The 26,350-nt window shown below is 43.1% G+C and overlaps 1 protein-coding gene across 1 annotated transcript in view; it reads left to right on the forward strand.

Annotated features, from left to right (window-relative positions):
- DENND3 (DENN domain containing 3) overlaps positions 1-26,350 on the forward strand; it is a 566,116-nt gene that overhangs the window by 42,734 nt on the left and 497,032 nt on the right. The window contains exon 2 of the mRNA XM_086966276.1: positions 19,765-20,047. Coding sequence (XP_086822402.1) covers positions 19,765-20,047 — 283 coding nt within the window. The remainder of the gene's footprint in view (positions 1-19,764; positions 20,048-26,350) is intronic.

The raw sequence follows: 26,350 nt of genomic DNA on the forward strand, positions 1-26,350 counted from the left end.
GACATGGCTTTTGTAGTTCGGACTGGACTGTTCCCATGGGGCACAGGGTCAGAGCTGATTTGCATATCGCCATTGTCTAACCCAGGGTGGTGTGGAGTGCAAAATAACGATGGATTTGGGCCCAGATCTTTGGACTGGGTTGAGTGTGTGACATTGATCCACATTCGGTCCATCACCTGTTGTGTTTGTCTTTTTTAAAAAGACGCATGCAAAAGCCAATTGCAGCCGATGAAAACAAAAGCGCCCAAGCGTGTGGTCAGCTTTTAGAAGCCCCTACATGAAGTCTCGCTGTGCGATCAGTGCTGCGCACTGCAACGCTAGAAGTGAGACCTAAAAATGCCCACTGCACATTAAATGATCCATGACAGCACTTGTCACTTCGGCCGTGATTGCTGTTCCAAATATAAAAAACGAAATACATGACATAACATAGGTTATTAACACTCTCAAACTGCAAAGCATCAAACCTGATTCAGTGAAACAACCAAGAAGGTCAAGGGGAGCTTTATAGGTACATTCACCTTGAATAGCCTCAAGTACCGGGTAAGAACCTAAAACCTGCATCTAGGCCGAAGCTGTGAGTAAAACAGTAAAACATTCCAGTTCTACCTAAAGCGTCTTCCATCTAACAAAACAACAAAAGCATACATCCATGTAGCTGCACCATTCTGTTGCAAAATATATAAATATGAGACCATAGCAAACCGAGAGGTATGACATGATAGAAATAGAAGCATGGTTTGAAATCCACAAAATGAACACCGTTTCGTTCTGTCTAAACCTATTTAAACAAAGTATGTCTACCTTTGCATGTTTAATGGCTTGTCAGTGATCGGGACTACATGCTGACTGTTTCATTACTCTTTAATATCTTCAGAAAACAGTCCATGGACTTTCTCTGCCATGCAGGCAGCAGAACTCCATAGTTCTCCCACCCTTTACGACGTGACTTAGATTAAAAAATGTGGAAAAACAGTTGTGAGGAGACTAATATGTCATTGAACTTGCCTTGGGTAAGAAAAGACAGGTGGCTTGTTAAAACAGTTGTTAATATGTGGCATTCCTCAATGCTGGTGATATACCATGACCATGGAACAGCGGCAGAGCACTGCTACACCTCAGATGTGAGGAGTCTTAGGCAGGGAATGACTCCAGGACCGTGTGCAACACCACAACGTGCGACCTTCAGTGGAAGATCTTTGTCTGCATTTTAGCATGCCGCCTCAAGTCCCCAGAGGGCACACCACAAGCCACCTTTCTGGCTAGTCAGTGGTTGCGGCACTGTGGTAAACACATCGACAATCTCAGCACAAACTGCCAAGACGACTGTGTCACGAAGCTCACTCTTAGCTGCTCAAAGACTCCTTTCTTTTTCTGTTGGCATAAGATGCACATCTAGCAACAGATGTGGTCTTTGTTGGGAGCCACCCATCCTGATAACAAACAGAGAAACAACACCTTGCCTTCGTGCTAACGCTCTTGATGGTGTTCTCTCTCATGTTACCATGTTGGTGCTTTTGATATCTTGGCGCACTGGACAGGGCAATGGCCGCCACACTAATATTCCTCTTTCCCGCACGTTTTCTCTGTGCTCTATTTTTCTGTCCACAACAGTACATGCGTTTGTGTCCCACTCGGGACACACTGATATTTCTCTAATAATGAACATTGCTGTTTGTTCTCTCCCGGAGACTCTGGCCTTCACTTGGGTATATTGTTTTGGGTACCCTTGTGCGCACTCTGTTTACTACTCTGCAGCAGATAAGATTGACACTTCTTTGACATGTTGATTAGACATTTTAGCCTCTACGGCATTCACATGTTTGTCTCCGTCTACTTGTGCTCAGACCTGTACATGCTCACTTGTGACTTCGGTAGTGCAAAGTCATCACCCACTAGTTTGCCTTCCCTTCTACACAAACAGACCTATGTACTCTCCTCTGCATGCTGAAGACCAGCACTCTGCTTTGTGTCAAGTCAAGTCAAGTCAAAATGTATGTTTATTATGACCATAGTCTTTAAACAATGCAATGAACATAACACAAAATGGAGTATGCACAGTAAATTCATAAGCCTATTTTAAAAATTTCAACCGTTAAAAAAATCCTAAGAAATACCAGTAAAAAATGTACATTTACCTTAAAACTTATATTTACATTATAAAAACCTATGCATTTTCTTTCCACTACAAGTAATTTCATTCAACTAAAATTTCATACATTACTACAGATTATTCCTGGCTTCTCAATGCACTCAGGGCCACCTTTATGAATTTCCAGAGGGCAATTGCAATATCAATGGAAGGGATTTCGGTTAAAAGGCTGGCTGCCTGCAACCTTGTTTTTATATCATGTTTTGCTTTGTGTCGTCTTTCAGGACCTGCTCACCTGTGTCACCTGGACCCAACGTTAAAGTCTGTATACACTTGTTTCTCTCCCTTTCTGTACACACTGACATGCCATTCATCTCTCACCTGAATGTGCTGCAGTCTGCACAAATGCCACAAAACATTCTTTCCATTGCAGCATTATTTTGTCAATCGAACTTTATTCGGTTCGAAGACAAAAGGCCATAAAAGTACATAAGAAAAGCATCATCATAAAAATACAGTAATATATTAAAATACATATAAATACCAGATTGAAACCTCCACATAAAATACACTACAGTACTATACTTTCCCTGAGATGTATGGCAGCCTGTAGAGTTGATGCTTCTGCATGTCATCATTAGATTGTTAGAATAGGTTTAAAATAAGGATGATGTCTTGATTGTGGGGAAAGATAATGTGCACCGTGATACGATTGTGAATGAGGTGTTGAAAAGGATGGATGACAATGGATTGACTATAAAGAAAGAGAAATGTCAGTTGAAAAAGGATAGTGTAACATATCTTGGACATGAAATTTGCAAAGATGGTATTAAGCCTAAAAAATGTATCATTGCTGCAGTAAGAGACTCTCCCATCCCGAAAAATAAGGATCAACTTAAGTCATTCTTAGGACTTGCGGAATATTGCTCAAAATTTGTCAAAGGTTTTACAGAAATTGTTAAACCATTGAGGTTTCAGATGAAGAAAGGAGTTATCTTTTCTTGGAATGGTGGTTGTGATAAGGCATTCAACAATATAAAAAAAGTATCATTAGTGCTCCTACTCTTGGCCATTTTAACGTTAACGATAGAACATTTGTTACAACTGATGCAAGTGCAGGAGGGATTGGAGCTGTTTTGACTCGGTTGAGCAATGGTGAGAAAAAGGTCATTGGATTTGCTTCCAGAAGATTACGAGATGCAGAATTATCATATTCTGTAATAGAGAGGGAAGCCTTAGCGTGTTGTTGGAGGATCAAGCACTTTAAGTACTTTGTATGGGGTCTTCCTTTTTAATGTGCGAACTGATCATAAAAAGTTAGTTCATCTTTTCAAAGGTGGTAGAGGGTTAGAAGGAAATGTTACCCCTAGAATTTCAAGATGGATTTTATCTGCTCTCGATTTCAATTTTGTTGTTGAATATGTTAAGGGTCTCAAGAATGTGGTAGTGGACTATATCAAGGATGCCAATTGAGGGTGTGGAAAATATTATGGATGACATGATTGATGTAGTACATGATGTTTAAAGAGTTGAACATGCTTTTAGCAAGGAAGAATGGACAAGGGCAATGTCAAATGATGAACTTCTGCAAGAAGTGATTACTTGTGTTTCTCATGGGTGGCATCAAAACAATATTGAAGATGTTAAACTCAGAAGTTCTTACCATGTTGAGGCCGAATTGAGTGTATGTGAAGGAAAATTGTTGAGAAGATATCAGTTTGTACCACCAGTAAGTTGGAGAGGGAAAATTATAAATATTGCTCATTTATTTATTATTATTTCTTTTTTACATTTGTATGGCGCACAGCTACCCAAAAAGGGTTTCCCGGCGCCGATGACTCGTAAGAGGTGAAGAGCATTCTACTTATTTCTGGAAGAGCGAGGTCTTTATGTTCTTTCTGAATCTGGTGTAATTTTCTTCCTTGCGAATATGGAAGGGGGGGGGGGGAGTTTGTTCCACAGAGGGTCCTAGGACAGAGAAGGATCTACCTCCCATTCTCGCTAATTTGAATCTCGGGGTCGAAAAGTTAGCTGCGGTCTGGGAGCGCAGTTCTCTTCTCGGGATGTAAGGGGTCGCTAGGGATTGTAGATACTTTGGTGCGATGCCGAATTTAAGCATAAACATGTAGCTCAGGGCTTTGAACCTGATGCGGTTTTCTACCCTGAGCCAATGTAGGTCATTCAGATGTTTCGTCAAACTAGCAGTTTTTTAGGGACACTTAGGCAGAAACATGACTAAGAGAAGGGTTTGACAGTCGTATTGGTGGCCTGGAATGGATAGAGAGATTGAAGATTCAGTAAGAGAATGTTATGCTTGTGCTCAAGCGGATAAAACAAAAGTTATAAGGCAACCTCCACTGATGTGTACATCTTTTCCTAAACGTCCATGGGAAAGAATGGCAATTGATTTTCTAGGGCCAATTGCTACGCTTGGTTCTCGCAGTAGGTTTCTGATGGTCATTGTTGACTACCATTTCAAGTGGTTTGTAGTAGAGAGCGCAGAATTTATAAATACTCAAAATGTTGTTGATTTTATGGAAAGAGTGTTTATGAATGAAGGGATACCTAAGACACTGGTGTCAGATAATGGTGTTCAGCTGGTGTCGAGAGAAATGCGGAAATTTCTTTCAAAATTTGGGATTATTCATGAGAGAGTGAGTTGTTTTGTTTAGGCCACAAGCCAATGGTTTGGTGGAACGAATTAACCAACTAATTATGGACAATATCCAGTTGTCCCTAGCTAATGGATTATCATGGCGTGAAGAATTGAAAAAATGGATGTGGTCCTATAGAATTACACCGCATTCGATAACAGGAGTTTCTCCATTTATATCTTTGAAAGGATGTGAACCTGGTGTCAAAGAGGTTCCTGTTTGGTTGAAAGTGAAAGATTGTGCGTGGGTTGACAGAAGTGCGGTCGAAGATAAAGTATTTAAAATGCAAACTGAGTCTGCTAAGTATTACAATGAAAAGAAGGGTGTGAAAGAAATTGAATTTGAAATTGGTGACTGGGTGACCGTAAAACATGGTGGTGTAACTACAAAGGGTGATAGCAAATTTTCCTCACCGATACAAGTGAAGTCTGTAAAAAGAAATTTTGTTATTCTTTCTGATGGACCAGCCTGAAGTCCTGGAAACATATGTAAATGTCGTGCTTTAGTACATGTTTCTGAAAATTTATATTTTTGGAATGTAAAGATGGAAATGTTATATCTATTTAAGTTTATTTTTATATGTAAAAATGTATACATTTTTGTTTAATATATGTTAAGTAAGGAGATGTGTAGAGTTGATACTTCTGCATGTCATCATTAGAATGTTAGTCATGTTGCTAGGATGGAATGTTAGCTTTTGATTATAGAAGTTAGTCTATGAGCTTTGAAGTTGTGCTGGAGATATCTACCTTTACTCTCCAATAAAGCAATTTATCTTTCATCAAATTGACTGGAAATTGGATCTTTCCACAGCCCAAATATAAAGCGCGATTCTAACACAGACCAGAGGGTTCATTAGTACAATTAAGAATTGCGAAACCACTCTGCAATCCCTGCTATTACTTTGAAGGAGAAGTGGTTTTAGAAAAATTTCCGTAAACCCTCATAAAAACTACAAAATAGGATTACAAGTGCAGTGGGCTTTGAGCTGGAGCACCATTGCAAGGACAGGGTGTAGTGGCTAATGGGTACTTTTTTCATTTCAGGAATGATGACCAAATGGTGGACAATACCCAGTTGTAATCTGGTTAATTCAAAACAGTGTTGGGTGTTAGTCACCCAAGTCAGATAATGCCAACATCCCTCCAACAAATCATTTGATTCATATAAAACAACAGTATGTTTCTTCTATTCTTCAAGTGTTCTACACTCCTTTCTGTAATTAAGAAAGGTGCTCTTAATAACACTTTTTTTCCAAGGAGTCACAACTAGCAGGGATGGTCATAATGGGAGAATCAAACCACAATTTACAGATCCCATTTATGTAGGCTAACCAGGGTGTTTTATGTCCAATCTTTTTATTAAAGGACATAAACACGCACCACACTGTAAAACATATGACGGACAGGTAACCGTATCAATCCCATCCTTAACGTATAGGTCATACACCAAGGGCAACTGCCATCATGTTCCACATATTGAGTGACATAAGGACTATGAGAAAAGCTGTGTCAAGCCAGGTAAGCGGCAACTGTGGAAATGGGAAGAAAAAAGGGGCAACAAGGGGTTTGTCAACAAAATATGGAAACAGGAAAGGGAGACTAGCCAAAGACTAAGCAGGTTGAGCCCTATATGGGCTAAAAATGTGAAGAGGGGAGCGATGGTAGGAGAAGAGGAGAGAAAAGAGAGCGTGAAAGAATGAAGGAAAAAAGGGGGAGAAGAAGAAAGGAAAAGAAAGAAAGGGGGTGAGGCATCTGGGCTGGATCAGGTAAAATCTCTGCTAGTAGTTAGGGTGAGGGTATCTGAGTCTCTATGGTAAGGGTCTGGCATCTCTCAACGGAGTTTTGGCTCCAAGGGCTGGGAAGGCATCCTCCGAGAGTTGGAGTGCTTGGAGCTGAGGAGTAGTGAAGAAGGAGTGTTCCAGTTTGGAGAAGTAATCGATCAATGGCTGCCAGATGTGGAAAAAATTTGGATTCGGTGTGCGTTAACCTGCATGATAAAAGTGCCATCGCCATGACATGCTAAAGGCGTGTGAACCACAGAGCAGTAGGCAGTGCGGAAGGTTTCTTGCAATGGAGGGCAAGCAGTTGCTTGGCCGCACCCAGCATATGCGTGTTAATGTGCCAATCAGCAGGAGTCATAGCAGTAAGTGTTGTGGGTCTAACACCCAAAATGGCCATGTTGTATGAGTTTGGGAGGAGAAAGCCTACAGTATCTTTGATGTGTTTCGGTCTTCCTTCCAGTATAAGGCGAGTAGTGGGCAGGACCACCAACTGTGAAAGAAATCGGCTATCTATGATTGACCGCACCAGCAGGGAGGGGAGGAAGTGGGGAACATTTTCTGTAAGCGTGTCAGGGTATAGAATTCCCTAGTCGTTAGTTTATAAGTGGTTTCACGTGGGGGTATGCTACTGTATAGCTTAGGGGTGTCACGCTTTAGCTGTTCCCATTGTTTAAGGGACGTTTTCTCTTTAGAGTCTGTGTGCCCATGTGTTCGGTCAGTATGAGGCTAGGGAGGGGAGGAGTGTTGTAGCACCTGGTATCTCTGGGAATTCAAACCCTGTGTGCCGTTAGAGGAGCGCACCAGTGTCTCAAAGGGTGTGAGTGGCAGAGTTGCCCCCTGCGTGTTCAATGGTGTGAGCAGCCAGTGTCGCAGTTGGTAATATTGCAGTCAGGATGTGTCCGTGAAGTGAAAGTCTCTCTTGCATTGGTCAAAGGTTTTAAGCACATCCTCTTCAAAAGGGTCTTGGATCGTGCAGCACTCGCCCTCACTCCGGGCTAAAAACGAATGCGGTTGTAGGGCGTGGAAAAATCAGGGTTGCGGGTTAGAGAAGCGTTGGGAGAAGGGAAGGTAGTGTGACCCTTGGAGATTGCTGTCCTGTCCCAGAGGTCAAGGACAGTTTTTATGTGGGTGGCTATATAAGCACTACGGGTCCGAAGGCGCCTCGAGAGCCAAGCCAGGTCCCAGGGGGGGGGGTTCTACAGGTCACTGCATAGTCCATATGGAACCAATGCTTTTCGCTTTCGCGGATGACCCATTCATAGATACAGCTGAGATGCGATGCCCAATAGAACTTCAAAATGTTTGAGCACGCCAGGCCCCCGATCTCTGGGAACATAAGAATTTTGTTGGAGAATATTGGGCGTCTCCTACCCCAGATAAAGGTATTCACATTGGTCGAGGCAAAGGATAGCAGCCTGGGGGATAGAGGCAGGTAATGTTTGAAATAGATATAGGACTTTCAGCAGAAAAAACAACTTGACCGCGTTGAGGTGGCCAAGCCAAGATGTAGGGAGCAGTCTCCAAGTCAGCAGGTCTTCTAAAACTGATCTACACACCGACCAATTAGCTTGGGTCTATGATGACAAGAACATAGTTAAATTCAAGCCTAGATAGCGGAGTGAGTGTGAGGCCCATTAAAAGGAGACAAGTGATTGTAAGTCTGGTATATCCTGTGGGGGAAATCGTTAGTAACAATGTGGGGTTTCGGCCATATTGACCTTGAATCCCAGAAGTAGCACTGGAAAAGTACAATAAATCTCTTAAACAAGCCATTGATACTCTTGCCCCGCTTTTACTTCATAAGCAGTATTCCCCTGCTAAACAAGAAAAGTGGTATACCCTAGATCTCAGGAAAGAAAAACAGAAATGTAGGAGGCTTGAAAAAGCGTGGAGGAAATCAAAAAAAGAGCAGGAAAAGAAAATGTTTCTAGATGCTCAGTCAAACTATTACAAGAACATAAAACTCGCAAGGAAAAACAACCTTTCCCTTCAATTAGAGGAGGCGGGCAATTGTCCAAGGGAATTATTTAAAATCTTGCTTAGCTTTGTAAAGCCGTCTGCTGCTGAAAGTCCTGATGATGCTTCACAGTCACTGTGTGATGAGATTTCTATCTTCTTTGAGGATAAAATAAATCTGATTTATAATAAAATCATTGCTTCTCAAAGCACAGGAACCAGGTCCCCCCCCTGTGCGTGTATCTTCTGCACCTAGTAAAAGCACCTTTCTCACCATTCCACCTGTCAGTGATCTAGACCTTCCACTCCTCATCAACCACATGAAAACTGGCTCCCCAAATGATCACCTTCCTGCTAAAATGGTGGCTCCTCTGATTTCCATCCTTGGACCCTCCATTCAATCAGTTATGAACACCTCACTGGCGAAAGGACAGGTGCCGAGGGAATGGAAAATAGCGGTGGTAAACCCCATAAGGAAGAAGGCAACCTCCCCCTGGACAGACCTTTCCAACCTTCGGCCCATCTCCCTTCTACCCTACATCGGTAAAATGACGGAGAAGCACGTAAACACCCACCTATCGAATCACCTGGAAGCAGCAGAAGGCCTGGACCCTTCACAATCTGGGTTCAGGCCAAACCACAGCACCGAATCAGCCCTACTAGAAGTGACCAATAACATCAGGCTGACACTGGATAGTGGGGGATCTATGATTCTGGTGCTGTTGGATTTGTCTGCTGCTTTCGATACGGTGTCTCATAAAGTGCTTCTCGATCGTCTGAAGGATGTAGGGGTGGGAGGTGTAGCCCTGTCCTGGGTGGAAAGTTTCCTTTCCGGCCGCTCTCAAGAAGTCAGGCTGGGCTCCCATAAATCCACCTCCAGGGAGCTCACCAGGGGTGTGCCACAGGGCTCATGCCTAAGCCCCACATTATTTAATGTGTATGTGGCCCCCCTAGCCGACTTAGTGAGGCCATATGGGTTTACCTCGATATCCTACGCTGATGACACCAAGCTGATGTTCCCCTTTAAGACTTTCACTTCTGCCCTGCAAAAATCTTTTGCTCAAGGCATGAGAGCCGTCGCAAATTGGATGGCCGAGAATTGCCTTCAATGCAATGTGGGCAAAACGGAAGTCTTACTGTTTGGAGAGGCGGCAACATTATGGCCGGGGGAGTGGTGGCCCATAGAACTAGGACCAGTCCCTGTCCCAAAGCAGACTGTCAAAAACTTGGGGGTGCTGTTCGATCAAGCCCTGACTTTCAAACAACATGTCAACCAAGTTGCAGGCACATGCTTTAGGGCCATCGGACTATTGAAAAGGGTGTTCCCTTATATTCCTGATAGTCACAGGAAAACCCTAGTCCAGGCACTTGTGATCAGTAGACTGGACTACTGTAATGGCCTTCTATTGTCAACTAATGAAGGCCAACTAAACAAATTACAAGTAGTCCAGAATACGGCGGCAAGGCTAGTTCTCAATGTTCCATCTAGAACTCCCTCCCGTCCTCTACTAGCTAAGCTCCATTGGTTGCCAGTGCGGCAACGCACGAAGTTCAAAATTCTCTGTACCATTCATAGATGCCTGACAGGAAAGGGCCCCAAATATCTGACCAAAGCTTTTCAACCCTATGTGCCAGGTCGATCACTTCGATCGAGTAACCTTCATTTACTTCAGGTCCCCAAAATAAAAAAATCTCGCCTGGGTGGTCGTGCTCTTGCACATACAGGTCCCACTCTCTGGAACTCCCTTCCCCTTAAACTTAAACTCATTACCAACCACTTATCCTTTCGCAAAACACTTAAGACCCATTTATTCACCACTAATTAATTTCAGTTTATGATTCTCATCTCTGTAGTGTTCAGGTACAGGTCTTATCTTCCCTTCCAGCATGAGCGCGGAGATATCCCTTCGGGGATCTATTCAGGCGCTATAGAAGCATATAAAATAAATAAAAATAAATAAATCCCGAGAGTCCCTCAAAGGATCGAAGAAGAGTTACCAGTGCAGGCAGAGTGGTCCCAAGATTGGTCCGGGTGAGTAGTGGGTCGTCAGCAAATAAGGCAACCTTATGTTCTAGGCCGCCAAAAGAGATGCCCTTGATGTCCGCCACTGGGTATATGGTGATCGCCAGTGGTTCGACCACCAGGGCAAAAAGTAGGGGCGAGAGTGCATAGACCTGCCTAGTACCCCTTTGTATGCGTATGGGTGGGGAAAGCAGGCCGTTGACTTGAATCTGTGCTGTGGGCAAGGCATAAGGTGCTATGGTCCAAGATATCATAACCGGTCCCAAGCCAATTTTCTGCAGGACTGCCTGCACGAACGCCCAACCAACATGGTCAAAGGCTTTTCCATATATAGGGTGAGGAGGCATGATGGGATGTCTCAGCAGTGGACCTTCTCGACCAAGTGGGCTACTCAGCGTATGTTGTCCGTGCCCTGGTGATGGCGTATGAAGCGACCTGGTCTGAGTTGACCAGCCCCGGGAGGTATGGTTCAAGACGATTCATTAGTGATACCAAGTTGCTCTAGACAAGGAATCAACCCCATGTCAGCTGTGCAATTGGGCCTGTAATTATGCTGTGATAGTACAGGCTCCCTTCTCTCCGTGCAGGCTCAACTGGCCCAGTATAGGTTAAAAGCCACAGTTGCGCGCGCCTGAACACCAATGTAAGGATGGATGGCAATACAGTGTACACAGGAGGTTCTTCAGACTGACACCAACACGGCCGCCTCATTTAACAGTGGCCCGCCTTTCAGATATTTTTGTTTGTTTATGAAAAGTGAGTTGGCAGCAGTGGCTCAGCCTTCGCCCTTGCAGACCCCAGTTATATGGGGACAACTTTTTAAAGCTGCAAGATAAGAGATGCATTTTCTAAATTTCTTAGGTCAAAGATAGTTTTCTCCAACTCCTTTCTGGTGTAAATTTCAGGTGTAGGCAGGGGTGTAACGCCTGCTTCTGCAGTCCGTTTTAAGCAGTGAGGGCTCCATTCGGACCAAGGCTTATGGATATCTGTGAGAAATTGGAATATCATGAGCCCCTCACCAAATTCTGCAGAGGAGCCTCCTCATTTGGGGAACTGTCACTAGGTTGAGATACTGGAGCCGACATTGAAGGCAGGGCATTCTCCAAGAGGTTTTAGAGCAGGAATGCTTTGGAAGACACCCACTTATTTAAGAATGAGAAAAGTGAAGGGGGCTGTAGGCAAATGAGGACAGGGACAAAAGAAAGAGCGAACTGGTAGAGGAAAAAACAAGCGGGACAGACATGAAGCAGGAAAAATTATCATAGCAGAGAAAACGGGAGCGAGGATAAAAACATAGCAATTAAATAACACAGGAATCACAAGTTGTTTAGTCTGCACTTTTGATTTAAGTGTTGGAACATGGGTAGGCCTTCATAGTGAATTTAAAAGCAGGACATATGCCCCTTTTCACAGTAGTTATCAAATTCCTGGTTTGCTTATCTGCCTCCAAAAACAGGAACACAATGAGTGAGCTTAATTTCCCCGAAATATACAACATGTTTTGTTTTTAAACTGCTAGGTTCTTATTTTTGGGTCGCTGCCTTATTAACGTATGCCAAGTTTGTCACTGTCGTAAACCACATGCAGTGGACCTTGCCAATGGGGAGCACTCTTCCATTGCTTTGGCAGGTGACGCATATTTTCAGATATTAAATGTTTGAATTTTGCAGCTCAAATTGTGGCACAAGCACATAGAGTAGAGTTTCAGACAGCGAAAAATAAAGCCGAGCCTTTGATGCACGAATTTCCAGACGTTTTCCCAGAATCAAGGTAAGAGAATAAAAAAGTGCATTGATTCTGGCCCATAAGCAGTCGGCATACTTAACTACATACAGTGCTACACTTACTGACGTAATAGCGGCTCAAGATGGCATTTGACAAGAGCACATGAAAGGCTGCTTCACGAGATTCCAGCATCAACAATTAAAATCGGAAACACATATAATAGACCTGCTGTAACCGATCAAGCAGCAGGTGGCAAAATACTGCTACTTTGCCTACCTCCCCTAGGTCCTGACGATCAGACCCTGCATGACCCTCCCGCATGCCCTTGCAGTGGTAGAACCTTCTAGGTCATTCATCTCCAAATGCTTTAAAGTCCCAATCCACAGCATGCGGCCCTCTACAAAAGCCATAAAGACACAAATGCTAAAAATGAAAGAGTTCCCCCCCCTGGCAGGCGTAGTTTTGCTCTGTTCACCCTGTGCCACCCAAGGAAAGTTGAGGATGACACTAGAACGGTGTAAAGCTTTGGCCATGCAACATTTCTTTGTAAAGCGCCTCATACCACACATCTGTGGTCCCAAGAACTGTACATAAGTGATTATGTTTTGAGTATTTGTGTCCGATTGCCAACATTTATATGGCCACAGAGTACAGTTATTACCCATCTAATGGTGCACAATACACAGCACCGCACTGCAGGACCCCGAGAGGGTGGGAGCGGGGTGGGGGGTGTAGGGATTGGTGGGTAAAGGGCTGCTGCTCTTATGTGCAGGTGGCATGAACTCTTGACATGATTTACAAGCCGTGGGCACAGCAGCAATCTCAATTCGCAATCCTGAATTAAGGTGACATACTAAATAATGTGTATTTCTCAAATAAGCAACTACTTTGAAAAACACAGGGTGAAAAGAATTGTCTTAGAACTATTTAACAGCGCACTTGGCAGACGGGAGTGTTTGGGGCGAGAGCAGGCAACTAAACGACAGCAGCTATCTAGGTTATGGCATTTTGTCTTCTTTGAGAGCCAGACAGCACATCTTGTCTTTGTTCTTCCAGTGCGGAGTTAACTCCTTGCAGGTCGGCTCAACTTTTGTCTCGGAGAGCTGCTTCCAATAACTTAACTTGGGGGCCTCCCTCGCTCTCACCTCATGCTCGGGGCTATGGTACGTCACATGCTTTTTGTAAAGACTGTTCACAATGCCATGTTGCCCTGTGCAGTGCGTGCCACCTTAAGCCAGCCCTGCTCATTTGTCAGCAATATGTACGCTGCGATGTTCAAGCTCATAGTAATAATGTAAAATCTTAAAGTAAGAGCTGCAGAATAACTCTAGGTTCTGAAAAAGAAGAAAAGAAATCAGAAGAGCGTTGGACTGTATTTTGGATGCACAGCTTACACACCTGCACGCTGATTAAGGGACTGTATTGGCATCAAATGCCATCTGCTCTTCATGGCTTAGTGTTTGGGTGTAAAGGGTTAAATCTTGCTCTGGCACCGAAGTCCGGCATGAGCAAGTCATGCTGATTGATAAGGCAGCCGCAAAGCGTGCGCCATGAACAAACCGCAACGTGAGCACAAACCAATTTAAACAAGGAGACTGTTTTTTTTTCTTCATTAGGTTTTTTGTAAGACACATGTACACATACTTATTAGGATTTCATACTACGGGGGTTGGTTCCAAATCCATAATTTATACAAAATCCTACAGCCTGATGGATGCAGGAATATCATAAAAGCAACACGCAAACAAATCAAATATAAATAATAAGTACAACTCACACATGCACCACTGGAACTGGCATGTGTCGGGGGGGGGGGGGGGGGGGGAATGAGATCAGCCTAATGGCTTATCAAGGACAAAGCTAAACAAGCTCAATCCCCCTTGAAAGGAAGCCCAAATCCAAACCAGTGTCCTACCCAAAAAAAAGGCCCAATTTATTTTGACTGCAAAAACAGTAATTATGGCTAGAGCAGTTGACTTTGAAGCTCTGGAACTGCGTTTCAGCCTGGGCTCCAATACTTTTGGAGTGTGGAACAAGTGAAAAATCATGCAGTCGACAAACGGGCAAATCGGAGTGACAATTGATGGAGTGACAATTGATGTACACAGTAACAGAGGCACACAGTTCGAAAGCAGGAAACAAGGAAAAAAAATAGACCCCCGAAAGAGCAGATCAACAACCATAGCATAATGATTCTGTGGTTAGTCCCTGCTGCTTGGGAAGAATGGAAGAGAAAAAGGAGGGACAAAGAGGCAGAGCTGACCATTAGCAAGCAAGGATTTTTAAAGGACTCAGACGGAAACAAATTAAAAGAAAGGGAAGAAATGGGAGGAGTTTAAACTCCACAAAGCATGTACAAAAGGTCGCTAAGCGACAGCTTGTGTTGCCTATGCTCGACCTAATATAGCTGCACAGTGACAAACTTGTTAGAAAGAAAAACCAAAGGAAATGATGGACGCAATACAAGCACTCACCCCCAGTCAACTGATCTGGGTTTAATCCATCACTGTTCTTTAGCCCACTCTGCCACCCCAGTTCAGACATGGCCATATGCAAATCAGTCTGACCCTGTGCCTCATGGGAACAGTCCAGCCCGAACTGCCAAGCCATGCCTTCCCTGGACCGGAAACAAGCTACTGAGGACCGGTTTCTGGCATTTCAGCCTTCTTCAGCCCGGCTTGCTTGAATCCAGTGGCAAAGTGAGCAAGGCACTCGCGTCTGAGCATACCGTGCCAACTTATAGCGAACAAAGAAAAACCAAAGGAAATGATGGACACTTGTTAGAAAGCCATTTTCAACTTTACAAAAGCATGTGAAGACCGATTTGAAAGGCATTTTTCTGGATTGGTTTTTACCAAATGACGAATTCTATTCTTCTTGAACATGTGCATTAAACAGTTTAGATAAAATGGTTTCTCAGAATCTGTGTTCTGCGAACTTGTTTTTCTGTGAAATCGAGTACAACCACTCGGTACGGGTACCCGACTTAGCATGTAAGGTTTCTTTTTTTTGCTGTGGTGAAAATTTGTTTATTAAGTGGTTTTCAAGTTAATACAAAAATAAACCGGTCAGCACAGCATAGACCAGCAATTACGTATTACCGATGTGGTAGGCGCCAGACTTGGCATGTAAGTTAAAGGGCCTTAAGAGGTAATGAGAATTTTATGAGTACCCCAGAAGGGTGTACGTTTACCTTAGGGGACTGGGAATCGTGCGGTTGAATGGGATTGTAAATAGTCTGCTGTGGCATTGCATAAAACTGCAGGTGAAAGGAAGCATTGGAGAAATAAAGCAACACGTGAGAAAGGCAGCCTGACATAAACTGGGAGGTGGAGAGGAGGATGATTCTGGCACTGAGAGAGGTTACCTGGGCCTTGGTATATTAGGAGGCTGCAAACACTGTAGCAGTTTGTGGGGCGAGTGGAAGCTGTTTCACAGTGAATACATTACCCTCCCCTCCCATCCCCTGCCCCAGCCTTAGCGTCACTTCTTTTGGAATATAGACATTTTGAAAAGTCAATAACTAAAGAAATTGGATTTGGATAATTTCTCCGACTGATGGGGTGGCTAATTAGTGAGTCAATGACTGAAGCACTGGTTTGCATTGAGGAAGCTCACGTGGGTCACACCGAATCCAATGGGCACTGCTTCCTGAATGCCCTGAAAGGATTGCACTCTATTGCAGAGCAAGAGGATTTGATGCAGGGCCGGACTGGCCATAGCGGGCACCGGGCAATGCGCCGCACAGGTGGAGGTTGGTTTCGGGCCCCTGGAGGGCCGTTTTTGTTACAGGCCCGTTTGTGCAGCATAGCTGCAAAATCGGCCCTGCACCAAAATCGGCCGAAAATCGGCCCCGGCGAAGAGCTCGGCGGCACCTCCAAACCACCCCCACCCGAGTGGGGAGGAGGGGCCGGCCGAGCACTTTGCCAGGGCCAGTTGTGCTTCCCAGTCCGGCCCTGAATTGATGCCTTCTCTTACTACCTTCCAGGGCCCATATTCTTCTGACTCCAGTGCAGTTGTCCCCCTCCCCCCCCATGTTCCCCCTCCCCAATGGCCTGTCTCGCTGTCTGATTGAGATTTGAAATGTTTTTAATATCTATAGAAAGAAAAATGAAATGTAGCAAGTTCTCGCTTCACTTTAACAACATAGCATGGCATTTGTTGGCATCAACTTGACAATCTTTGACATATGGAATTCTAAATAGGTAACCGTGAGTAATGGGGATGTGTGATATCCATGCACGCATAGCTTTGTAATATTGCTGGTAGTATAGAACATTACTAGGTCATATAGAATGTAGAGCAAGGAGGTCTTGAAGCTGTGAGAGAGTGGGCAACGGTGGATAAGGTTGGATAGCACCTCCTGGAAGGAATAAACCTACCAATTTTAATCTTCTTTCTCTGAGTAACTGGCTGCCTATCACAGGGTGTTTTTCTCCAAGGGTTTCTCAGGGACATCAAATAGGCAAGGAGAACAAAGCTTGAGTTATCCGTGATGGCACTCTGAGTCCGAGGTAAAAAAAATCTGTTATTCACCTTTTACCATGTTTAGTTTCGTTATTCCCAAACTCCCTGCTTTCGCTTACAGACAATGCCAAGGGAGTACCGCTTTGAACATGACTTCTCCTCCCAGTTTCCCAAATGTAAAAAAAAAAACCTAAAACTAACTGGTCTCCAGTCACCCAATCTGCCACTCTCTGTGCCATTTCACCCTCCCGACAGCATAGAGCCAAGCCTTCCAATGACAGTCTTTCGGAGAGGCCGGTAAGAGCACCCTGGAATTTCTTTGTGACCTAGCAACAGAAGGTAACCTTTTTTGAAATGGCATTTAATAGCTAGATCTTCACGCTAGTGGCTCAAAGGAAAATCCATACATAAGCTATAGATTTATAAGTAGATAACAGTGAATAACACAATGTTTTTCACCCAAGATGTTCTAAGTGACCTCTAATAGATGATGACGGTAAGAACCTTCTGCTTAACTGTGCGCACTTTTATATAGTTGGCAGCAATAGTTTGAAGGAAAAAGCAGGGAGCAATATTTTGAAGGAAGGAGCCAGTATTAAGACTAGGAAAACATTTTAATTGAGCATATTCGTTTGATGATTATAACACATGAATGTTTTTCAAGGATACCTGAGGGTGGAGAATCTGTGGACACATGTGGCAGCCTTAAAGGGATTTGCTATCCTCGTCGTATCTGAGGCTTTCACTGAATAATTAATCTGGGATCATTTGTTGTAAGATGCTTTAATAATTTGTTTTAGATGAGGGTTGTTAAATGCAAGAATTCATCTTTAGCAGGTGCTTTCGATATAGGTAATGGTGCGTGCTTTTGTTAAGACTTTGGGTTTAAGATTGGTGAAGATATAATCTATACCTTGCTCGAGGGAAGGAATAAAAAAAGAATAAATTACCATGGCTATTGACAGTGTTATGAGCTCAATCGAGATTTGTTCCAAGTGTAGTCCCCTAGGGCCCATGGCAAATTTAAAGTTCTGTTTTTCGGGTTCATAAAGGTGAGCCGGCAATTATGATCAGCAACCTCCAGTTAAACACACTTCCCTTGATCTGACCTATCCTGGTCTTGAAGCAGGGTCATTGCAAGAGGAGGCAGAGAGTTGTTAGTCCTAGGGCTTACACTGTTGGTCTGTGATTAATTTGAAGTAGAGCACACTAAGGTTAAACGAAAGATTAGTTTATTTTTATCATGGCTTGGGCTTCAATACTGATGAAATACGTATATGTGGAGAACGAATAAGGCATAAAATATAACTGTGCACTCCTTCAGTCTTCCACCTAGAGTAAAGAGTGTGGACGCTCTGGCTACCTTGTAGGCAACCCAGCTGCCACACCCAGGTTTGTAACTTCACAGAATGTATCTAATTTCTCAACCTAACCATCTCCTTTCGTGTTTAGCAGTAAGATATTTAAGTGCGGGTACACTGAGTGCATTACTAAAACTGGTTTTGCCCAGGGCTGTGCAGAAATTGCGGAGTGTGATTCTGCAGAATTACATTAAAACTAAGCACAATTCCACGACTGGGCGGAGTTGGCATTTGCCAGTATTTCCTTAGAGCAAAATACAACCTGGTGTCCAAAAATGGATGCAAGGATGCATTTTGTCTAAGAAAATAGTGGGGAGGAGTGGGCATTGGGTGCTATTTTCTTTGTGCAAAGATGTTTCCTCACGTCCAAAAACCAATGGTAGAATGTATTTTGTGTACAAAAATAGCGTAGCCTAAGGGCGCCCTTAAATAATGCAGTGATTAAGAGTGCCGAGGGCTATAACGTGGTTTATAAGCACAACTGGAAGAGGCAGCTGTTCCTCTGTTTAAGAACCACTGTAGTTAAAGTAGTTAATTATGCCAGCGTAATTTCTCAGTTATTATGCGTTACAAGAGTAACACAGAATTACCAAATTCCTCCATTTCCACCGCCAGGATTAAAACTTCCACCCAGACCTAGTTTTGTCTGCCTTTTTGTCTTAGATTTCAGTCATATCTAGGGCGCCCCTTTTATTTCTGGTGTAACATAATATGATTACTTTCCTCTCTTTTCATTAATTATTCTGGTGCCTAGATTATCAGTTTCACTTGTTTGCTGTGACGAGTTCCTTTCTGTGTGAAAGTCCCATTTAGCGCTGTGTTTCTCTTGGCCGGCTACAGAGCACGGCCAGGTGACAGCTTGGCGGGCGTGGCACCATTAGTCTCTCCTGGCCTTTTCGCCTACTGCACTTTTTGACGCAATACATGCAGTGTTAAACGAGAAAGTTAGATAGATTGCACTGTGCTGTTTGTTGGTTACCAACTCCTTACTTGCTAAAGCTGGGAAGTGCCACTTGGCAGCTACTCAAAAGGTTAAGTGTTGGAGTAAAATAACAATCCTAAACATTAGAGGGGGTCTAGTATATATTAGTTTACTGCAGTGTAAACGGAAACGAGCGCATCCTGGAACTTGAGAAGCGATTAGAAACCAGAATGGAACACAGACTGATTATAGGGTCTGGGACGTCTAGAGTCAAAGGCACATGCAAACCGAATACAAGGAACGAAATTCAGAAGAGTTATCCAAAAGACTGCACATGCCAAGCAGCGAAGGGTTATAGAGGGCATACCCAGAGTTCTTCAGAGTTGTGAGGACACGAGTGAATGCCTGAGTGAACACCTTAGTGAGTTTTCCAAACCAAATGGCTCTTCGGGCTTTTGTGAATATGAAGTATGCTTTTGTTGGAGGTATCAGTTGCTGGTTTATGGTCTTGCATAATGGGCAGGCTGGAGAAGATGATGTACTCTTTGGATCTAATCTTATGTGGCTTCTCGCCTTACAAAATCTATAGAAGCCTGGAATGAATAGCCGATCGCGTTACTGCTTTATCTCCTTTGTTTATCTTCTAAAGAGATCCTCTTCAGGAAATTGCAATGTTTTTAGCTGAGGCTGGCCTGTGTCAAGATACCAAGACTGTTAGATTTCACGATTAGCAAACACTAGCAAGTGGAATGACTCACTGTATTCTTTCTCTCTGTTTCAGGTAGCCCAAAGGGGGAGCTTGAGAAAAAGTCATTCCCTTGATCCAGAGGTTCTGTCCGTCTTTGTTCCTCCATTTGCTGTGAAGGATGAGCCTGCACCTCAACAAGCTACTTACAGTAATTTTAACAAGACGACAAGGCGGCGTTCATTTAGGAAAAAGAAAGAGAAAGCCAAAGCCGAAAATGTAAATAGTCCAACTGAGGACCTAAAAGATCAGGCTACAGAAGATGTTAGTGTTCCAAAAGACATTGATCTTGTCGGATTGCCCCAGCTCTGCTTTCCAGGTATGAAAGTATATATTTGTTTTTGGCTGTTTAGCTTTACTCCTTTGTGGGGACAGCGGTACTGTTATATTTAATTTTTTTAAATAAGAATGACCGTTTTCATCCATATGCATTTATTTTGCACGTTATCTTCCTCTATCCACGTTTTCTTGTCCTCTGTGAAAGAAATTCAATTATAGATGCACATTCTTATGATGGGTGAGTGAATTTTCACTTGTGTGCCTGTAGTTTGGTCCAATAACCACCCATATCCCAAAACAACAGTATTCCTCATGAAACATTTGCATTATACTACAAACATCTACAAGTATTTGTTTGGGGCGAGGCTCAAAGATAGCTGAAGATACATGACCTTCAATAATTTAAACTTAAAGAATTGGCAGGATAAAGCCAAATGTGGGGCCAAGGACCTGGTTGTGAGGTCTCCTGACACGTTTGTGGAGTTTGCAGGCTTATATGGAGGGAAAAACCTTCAACAAGGTCCTTCTGTCCCATGGCAGTGCGCAGGCGAAAGGTGGGAGCACTTTGACTAGATGTCGCATCAGCTCGGTTAGTTTTCAGACGCTCCTCTGGCCTTAATAAACATTTAGCCAATTCACGAGATTCCAGTCCAGCCCTCTACCATCCCTGGTTCCCAGCCAGGTATGGCTGAAGCTGTGGCGAGGCCCATTTAAAGAAGGCAAATCTGGGTGTCCTGCTATAAAGGACGCTTCCATTAAAATTAAATGGATTCTATTTTGTAGTAGTACATTTACATATTCTTAATAAGTCTCTCTCAAGCCAATCCATGGTGCATAGTAAATTCAATGGTAACCTTTTTTGTTCCTAGTAAACCCAGTGCTCAGTATTGTTTTCATTGTTTTTACGTTTATGATAAAAAAAAAATACATTTTACGAAGGCTGACAAAGCCAGTAACCAAATAACCAAGTATTTGTAAGGTATTACTTTTTTCTTGCTTTAACACAAGCAAATTCTCTTTAGAACGCAAAGAAGTGAAATGACATGGCAGCTTTTTCTGCAATGGCCTGTCAACACTGGCCCACAGTCACGTAGGCACACGTTTTTATTATGATGAAAATTCGGACTTTCTGAAGTATGTATCCATATTTTATAGGTTCGTGCTACATTGAGTGGGAAAACCATGTGGCACTATTTCAAATTGGTATAACCCAGGATTTATAGTTTTTAGACTAAAGACAGAAACCAAACCATTTTATACATTTTGTTGTGCCTCCTACAGCAGCACTAGGAGGCAATTGAAGCATTAGAATCAAATGAAGACAATCTATGCTTTACTCAAAATGGATATAAGTGTTAAAATAAGTGCAACATTGTTGTATCCTTTTTTCCACTCTCCACCAATCTCTATGGGCCTTATTATGAGTGTCCCAATATTAACAGTTTTTGCATTTTCCAGATCGACCTAATACCATAAGCAACTGTACCCCAGGGGATAAGGGGTATATAATGACTGAGATAGGCAACAAGATTACAACTCCAGGGACAAAATCTAAATCCAATAAAGAAAAATACTCTGCACCTTGGTTCTCAGGCCCTCTAAAAGAAATGTTGATCAATGTCAAAGTTTTAGAGCGAAAGTGGCGACGCCACTATGAGCAGGGGGAAAAAAGGGCATACAAGACTGGGAGGAGACACTATCATGATGTGATCAAAAGTGCCAAAGCCAAGTACTATACGGCACAAATTGAAGCGACAGGTAATAAACAAAAAGAAATATTTAAAATTGTTAATAGCTTTAGAAACCCTAAGGCACTGACACAAGAGATCCCACCTTCACAGAACTTATGTGATAAGAGATCCCACCTTCACAGAACTTATGTGATAAGATAGCTGACTATTTCACCCAGAAAATAGATACGATCACGAAAGACTTCAGACCGTTTAAGCCAGAGGAATCAGAGGTCAAGTCAAATTTAAGCATTTATAAACCATGCTGGGAAACCTTTGACCCCATTAGTTTGGACGATACGCATAAGGCGATATCCACGATGAAATCAGGATCTCCTTTTGATCCCTGTCCTCCAACGTTGCTGAAAGCAATAGTAGGAGAAGTCAACCCTGAAATAAATTCTATTATTAATGCTTCCCTCGTATCAGGCGAGATCCCCTCGCGATGGAAAGTGGCAGCAGTCAGACCCCTGCAAAAGAAAGCTGTCAAGGATCCGACTACTCTTACAAATCTACGCCCAATTTCGCTTCTCCCAATTCTATGCATACTGACCGAATTTTGTGTCCACAAACAGCTGATGACCTTTCTGGAGGAAAATGAAATCCTCCATCCGTGCCAAGCTGGTTTCAGGGCACACCATTCTACAGAATCAGCACTATTATTCACCACTGAGACCATTCGAGCTGCATTGGATCAGGGCAAGAAGGCAGTCCTGATCCTATTAGATCTTTCTGCAGCATTCGATATGGTGTCCCACGCTATCCTTTTACATCGCCTAGCTAATGCGGGCATAGCGGGAACCGTTCTCAAATGGTTCAGAAGTTTTTTGACACATAGGCATCAGGTTACCATGTTGGGCCAATTTCGCTCCGAGGAGAAAATGCTGACAACAGGGGTCCCGCAGGGCTCAAGTTTGAGCCCCACACTGTTCAATCTCTATATGGTTCCCCTGATCAAACTGATCTCCTCGTTTGACATCGGCTCGATTGCGTATGCCGACGATACTCAGTTGGTACTAACCCTGGACAAAAATGCATCTAATGCTGAAGTGACTCTGAAAGAATGTCTTTCGGCAATATTTTCATGATGACCAGTAACCATCTAAAATGCAATTCTGCAAAAACTGAAATTGTGCCTTTTGGTCCCAATAACTGTTTCTCTCCTCAGTCCTGGTGGCCGAAAGAGGCAGAGGCTCCACCCAATACCATCAATGCAGTTAGAAATCTGGGGGTTAAATTTGACAACACTCTGTCCTTTAATCAGCAAACTAGAGAAGTGGCCGGAAATTGCTTTAACATCATTAGAGGGCTGAGAAAATGTTTTAACCTGCTCCCTCTGAGTGCCAGACGGACGGTTGCAGTAGCGCTGATAACCTCAAGATTAGACTACTACAACAGCTTGTATGCAGGGCTGAACAAATCTGCCCTGCATAGACTGCAGATGGTTCAGCACGCTGCGGCCAGGCTAGTCTTGGGTTGGGCAAGAGCATCCTCGGCCTCTGCTGCTTTAAACGCGCTGCATTGGCTCCCAATACAAAAACTTATTCTGTTTAAGGTTCTGACAATTTCTTACAGAGCCTTTCATCATCAAGGCCCAGCTTACCTACGGAAATATTTCAAACAATACCATCCGACACGCGAACTTAGATCATCTACTGCAAATCTGCTTAGCGTTCCCAATTTTAGGCTGATGACCAAGGGAGGCAAATCCCTGTCCGTTATTGGCGCAAAAGCATGGAACAAATTATCCCAACATCTCCGTGCAGCCAGCACCGAATCAAGTTTTAGGAAACCGCTAAAAACATGGATCTACTTACTGCCAGACGCAGTATGCTAAACCCGAATATGATCCTCCTCCATCTCTCGGACGGTCTAGCTATGGTCATCTGCTCGACATAGTACCAGATACTACGAGGTATACATGGGCTTTAGCAAGGGGGGGTGGGCAAAGGATGGTGCGCATGCCTCCCACCTCCCGGATTCTAGACATTTTTTGTAATTATGTCCCACTCCCCCAGCCCCCCAACCTCCCCTCCAAAAAATTCTGAGGACACCCATGGAGGTGTACTCTAGGATAATCTCAGTAATGATGTAATTATGTATCTGACTAATTTTGAATATCTTTCCGAATATTTAGACGGCTGAAACATGCGAGTTAAACACAGTTGATCTGCTTATCTAACAAAGCCCTCATATGAATATTTCTGTTACTGGTGCATTAAAATTACACGAGGCACTACTACAGAATGTCTTAGTTGTCACCAAGTGAGCAGGTTGTTGATGCGTGGGATGCAAATCGAGCATTTTAAAATATGATTGAAAATTGGTTTAGTAAATAAAAAGAAATGTCCTATAGAGTGGTACATGGAATAGTTCAAGTCTTCCTCTAAAGATATCTGTAAATTTCATTGGTAATATTGCTAGATGATTTAACTTAAATTCAATGCATAGTTTATTGTATGTGCAAAAGAGTCTCAGCAATATTTTTCCATACATGTTTGTTCAGAAGCATTTCGGGTTTATGACTGACAACAATGAAGTAATTAAAATGAATAAAGTACATACAAATCGGGAAGCAACCTTAAAATTTGAAAACTTTTTCTACTTTTGATTGTAAACTTTACAAAAGATTCCAATATTTGAGCATTTGTTTGATGTATTTTTGTTTTTGTACCTTTGTGTATTGCTTTGAGGTTCAAATTGTGGAAACTGCTTAGGCGGGTGGAGGCGTCTTTGGACACCAATAACGAATCACTGGGGGTCCACAGATGTCAAATGGTTTAGAACCGCTGTTTTTACAATATGTACGGTGAGCAGTATGAGACTTTTAAGAGCTTATCAAAATTGACATTTAAACGCACTCCAGTCACCATTACCAGCCACTTTGTTCCTAAGAACAATCTGTTGGCTTCTATGCTCTGCAAAGTGAGGGGCCAAATAAAGGTCAGTTGGGTATTGAAATTGGGAATGAATAGTTATTGCTGCGGTAGAAGATGATGATATGTCGGGATAGTGGTGGAGCTGATCTGGTCTTGGACTCGTCGCCGACCGTGAGCCTGATGGTGAGAAGCACAACTCTGATGGTCTATAGTGGCATGATGAGTGCATTGAAAGTTCACTTTAGAATGTGCTGGTTCTTCTATGACCTCAACACCCCCATACCACTGCTGGTGGAAATCGCCTTCATCCAAACATTTGGTGCAACCTGTCCAGATGAATGGCAGCCGCAAGTGGTACCACTGCTTACATACAGCACCTCGGACAGATGGAACTTGAAAGGGCGGGTTCTGCTGATTGTCAGCTAGGACGCAATTCAATTCATGCCTTTCAGCACTATGAGACCCCCTTTTCTAATAAAAGTCACGAAAATATCCTTAAGCTGCACCTATCCTCAGTAACCGATTGAGGCCCTCTACTAGTCCTGAGACACCATTGATCAATCTTTGGGGTCCGAAATCCATTATCTAAAACCCTGAAGTGGCAGTCTGATATTCTAAGTTAAGAAGATCAGCAAAGGCTTCACGGACAAGCTGAATTCTTGCAGGCCTAAGTAAACATTCATTCTTTGGTTGTTGATGAAATGTAGGCTGGTCAGCAACGCATTTTAATAGGTCTATTTATTTATTTTATTTGAAGAGTTTTCTATAGCGCAGGCTTGACCCAGAGGTATTGGAGCTCGTTACATGAGGTTTAAAACAGTGTTACAGCGTCCCATCAGTTACCATTACATCAGTTACTAGAGCAATTGGATAACATGAAAAACAAGAACAATGGAGCAGAGAGGGTAAAGGGGGAAAAAGAAAAGGGACACTTTACATGAGGTTGATCTATGTTAACATGTTAGATCAAAATTAGTTACATCGGTTACCAGGGCAATTAAATAACAAAGAAAACAAGACCAATAAAGCAGACCCTGGAGTAAAGTACTGACGGGACCCCTAAAAAGTCAGAAGTTAAAAAACCATTGGTGATTCCCGTGATCACCCACTTTAAAGTCGGTCACCCTCACAGCGTCTGTTCGCAAATGCAGACTAAAAGAGTTCCTCATCGGGATAATGCTATGATAGAGGGGTGGAAAAGATTAAAAAAGGGAGGGGGTAGACTGAGGGCGATGGTCTACCTTGCCAGTGGTCATTATTATAATCCTACACATTTTGACGTTGCTCTGTAAGGTTTTTTTTTTTTTTGCTGTTGCTCTGTTAATTCTCAAGCTTACAAGCAGAATGCTTTCATAACTATACTGGTTAATTTGCCAGGGTGTATAATAAAAAAGAAGAGTGCACCTTCGCTTGATGGTCTGCTGAGTCCGGTGGCCAGATGTAAGTGTCCAGCTGTACGTCCTAAAGGAATGTAGCAACCATGACTTTGTTTGGTAGCTATTTGAGCTTAGACCAGGAGGTTAGTATTGGCACAAACTTATCGGCTGCAAGTACTACTTGTCCAAGTGTTTAATGAATAGTGAAAATGTGGCACCAAATTTTGCACTTTCACTACAGATATCCCATGATGGTTATTTTTACAAAATGTATGAAGAGGGTGTTTCCCCTGAGGTGCTGGACTCACAGATGCTTGACATTCTAGGCATGTTGCTTAGTGAATGTGGATCAAACCAC

Source organism: Lissotriton vulgaris, chromosome 4_1 (assembly GCF_964263255.1).
Source record: "Lissotriton vulgaris chromosome 4_1, aLisVul1.2, whole genome shotgun sequence".
Classification (NCBI taxonomy): domain Eukaryota; kingdom Metazoa; phylum Chordata; class Amphibia; order Caudata; family Salamandridae; genus Lissotriton; species Lissotriton vulgaris.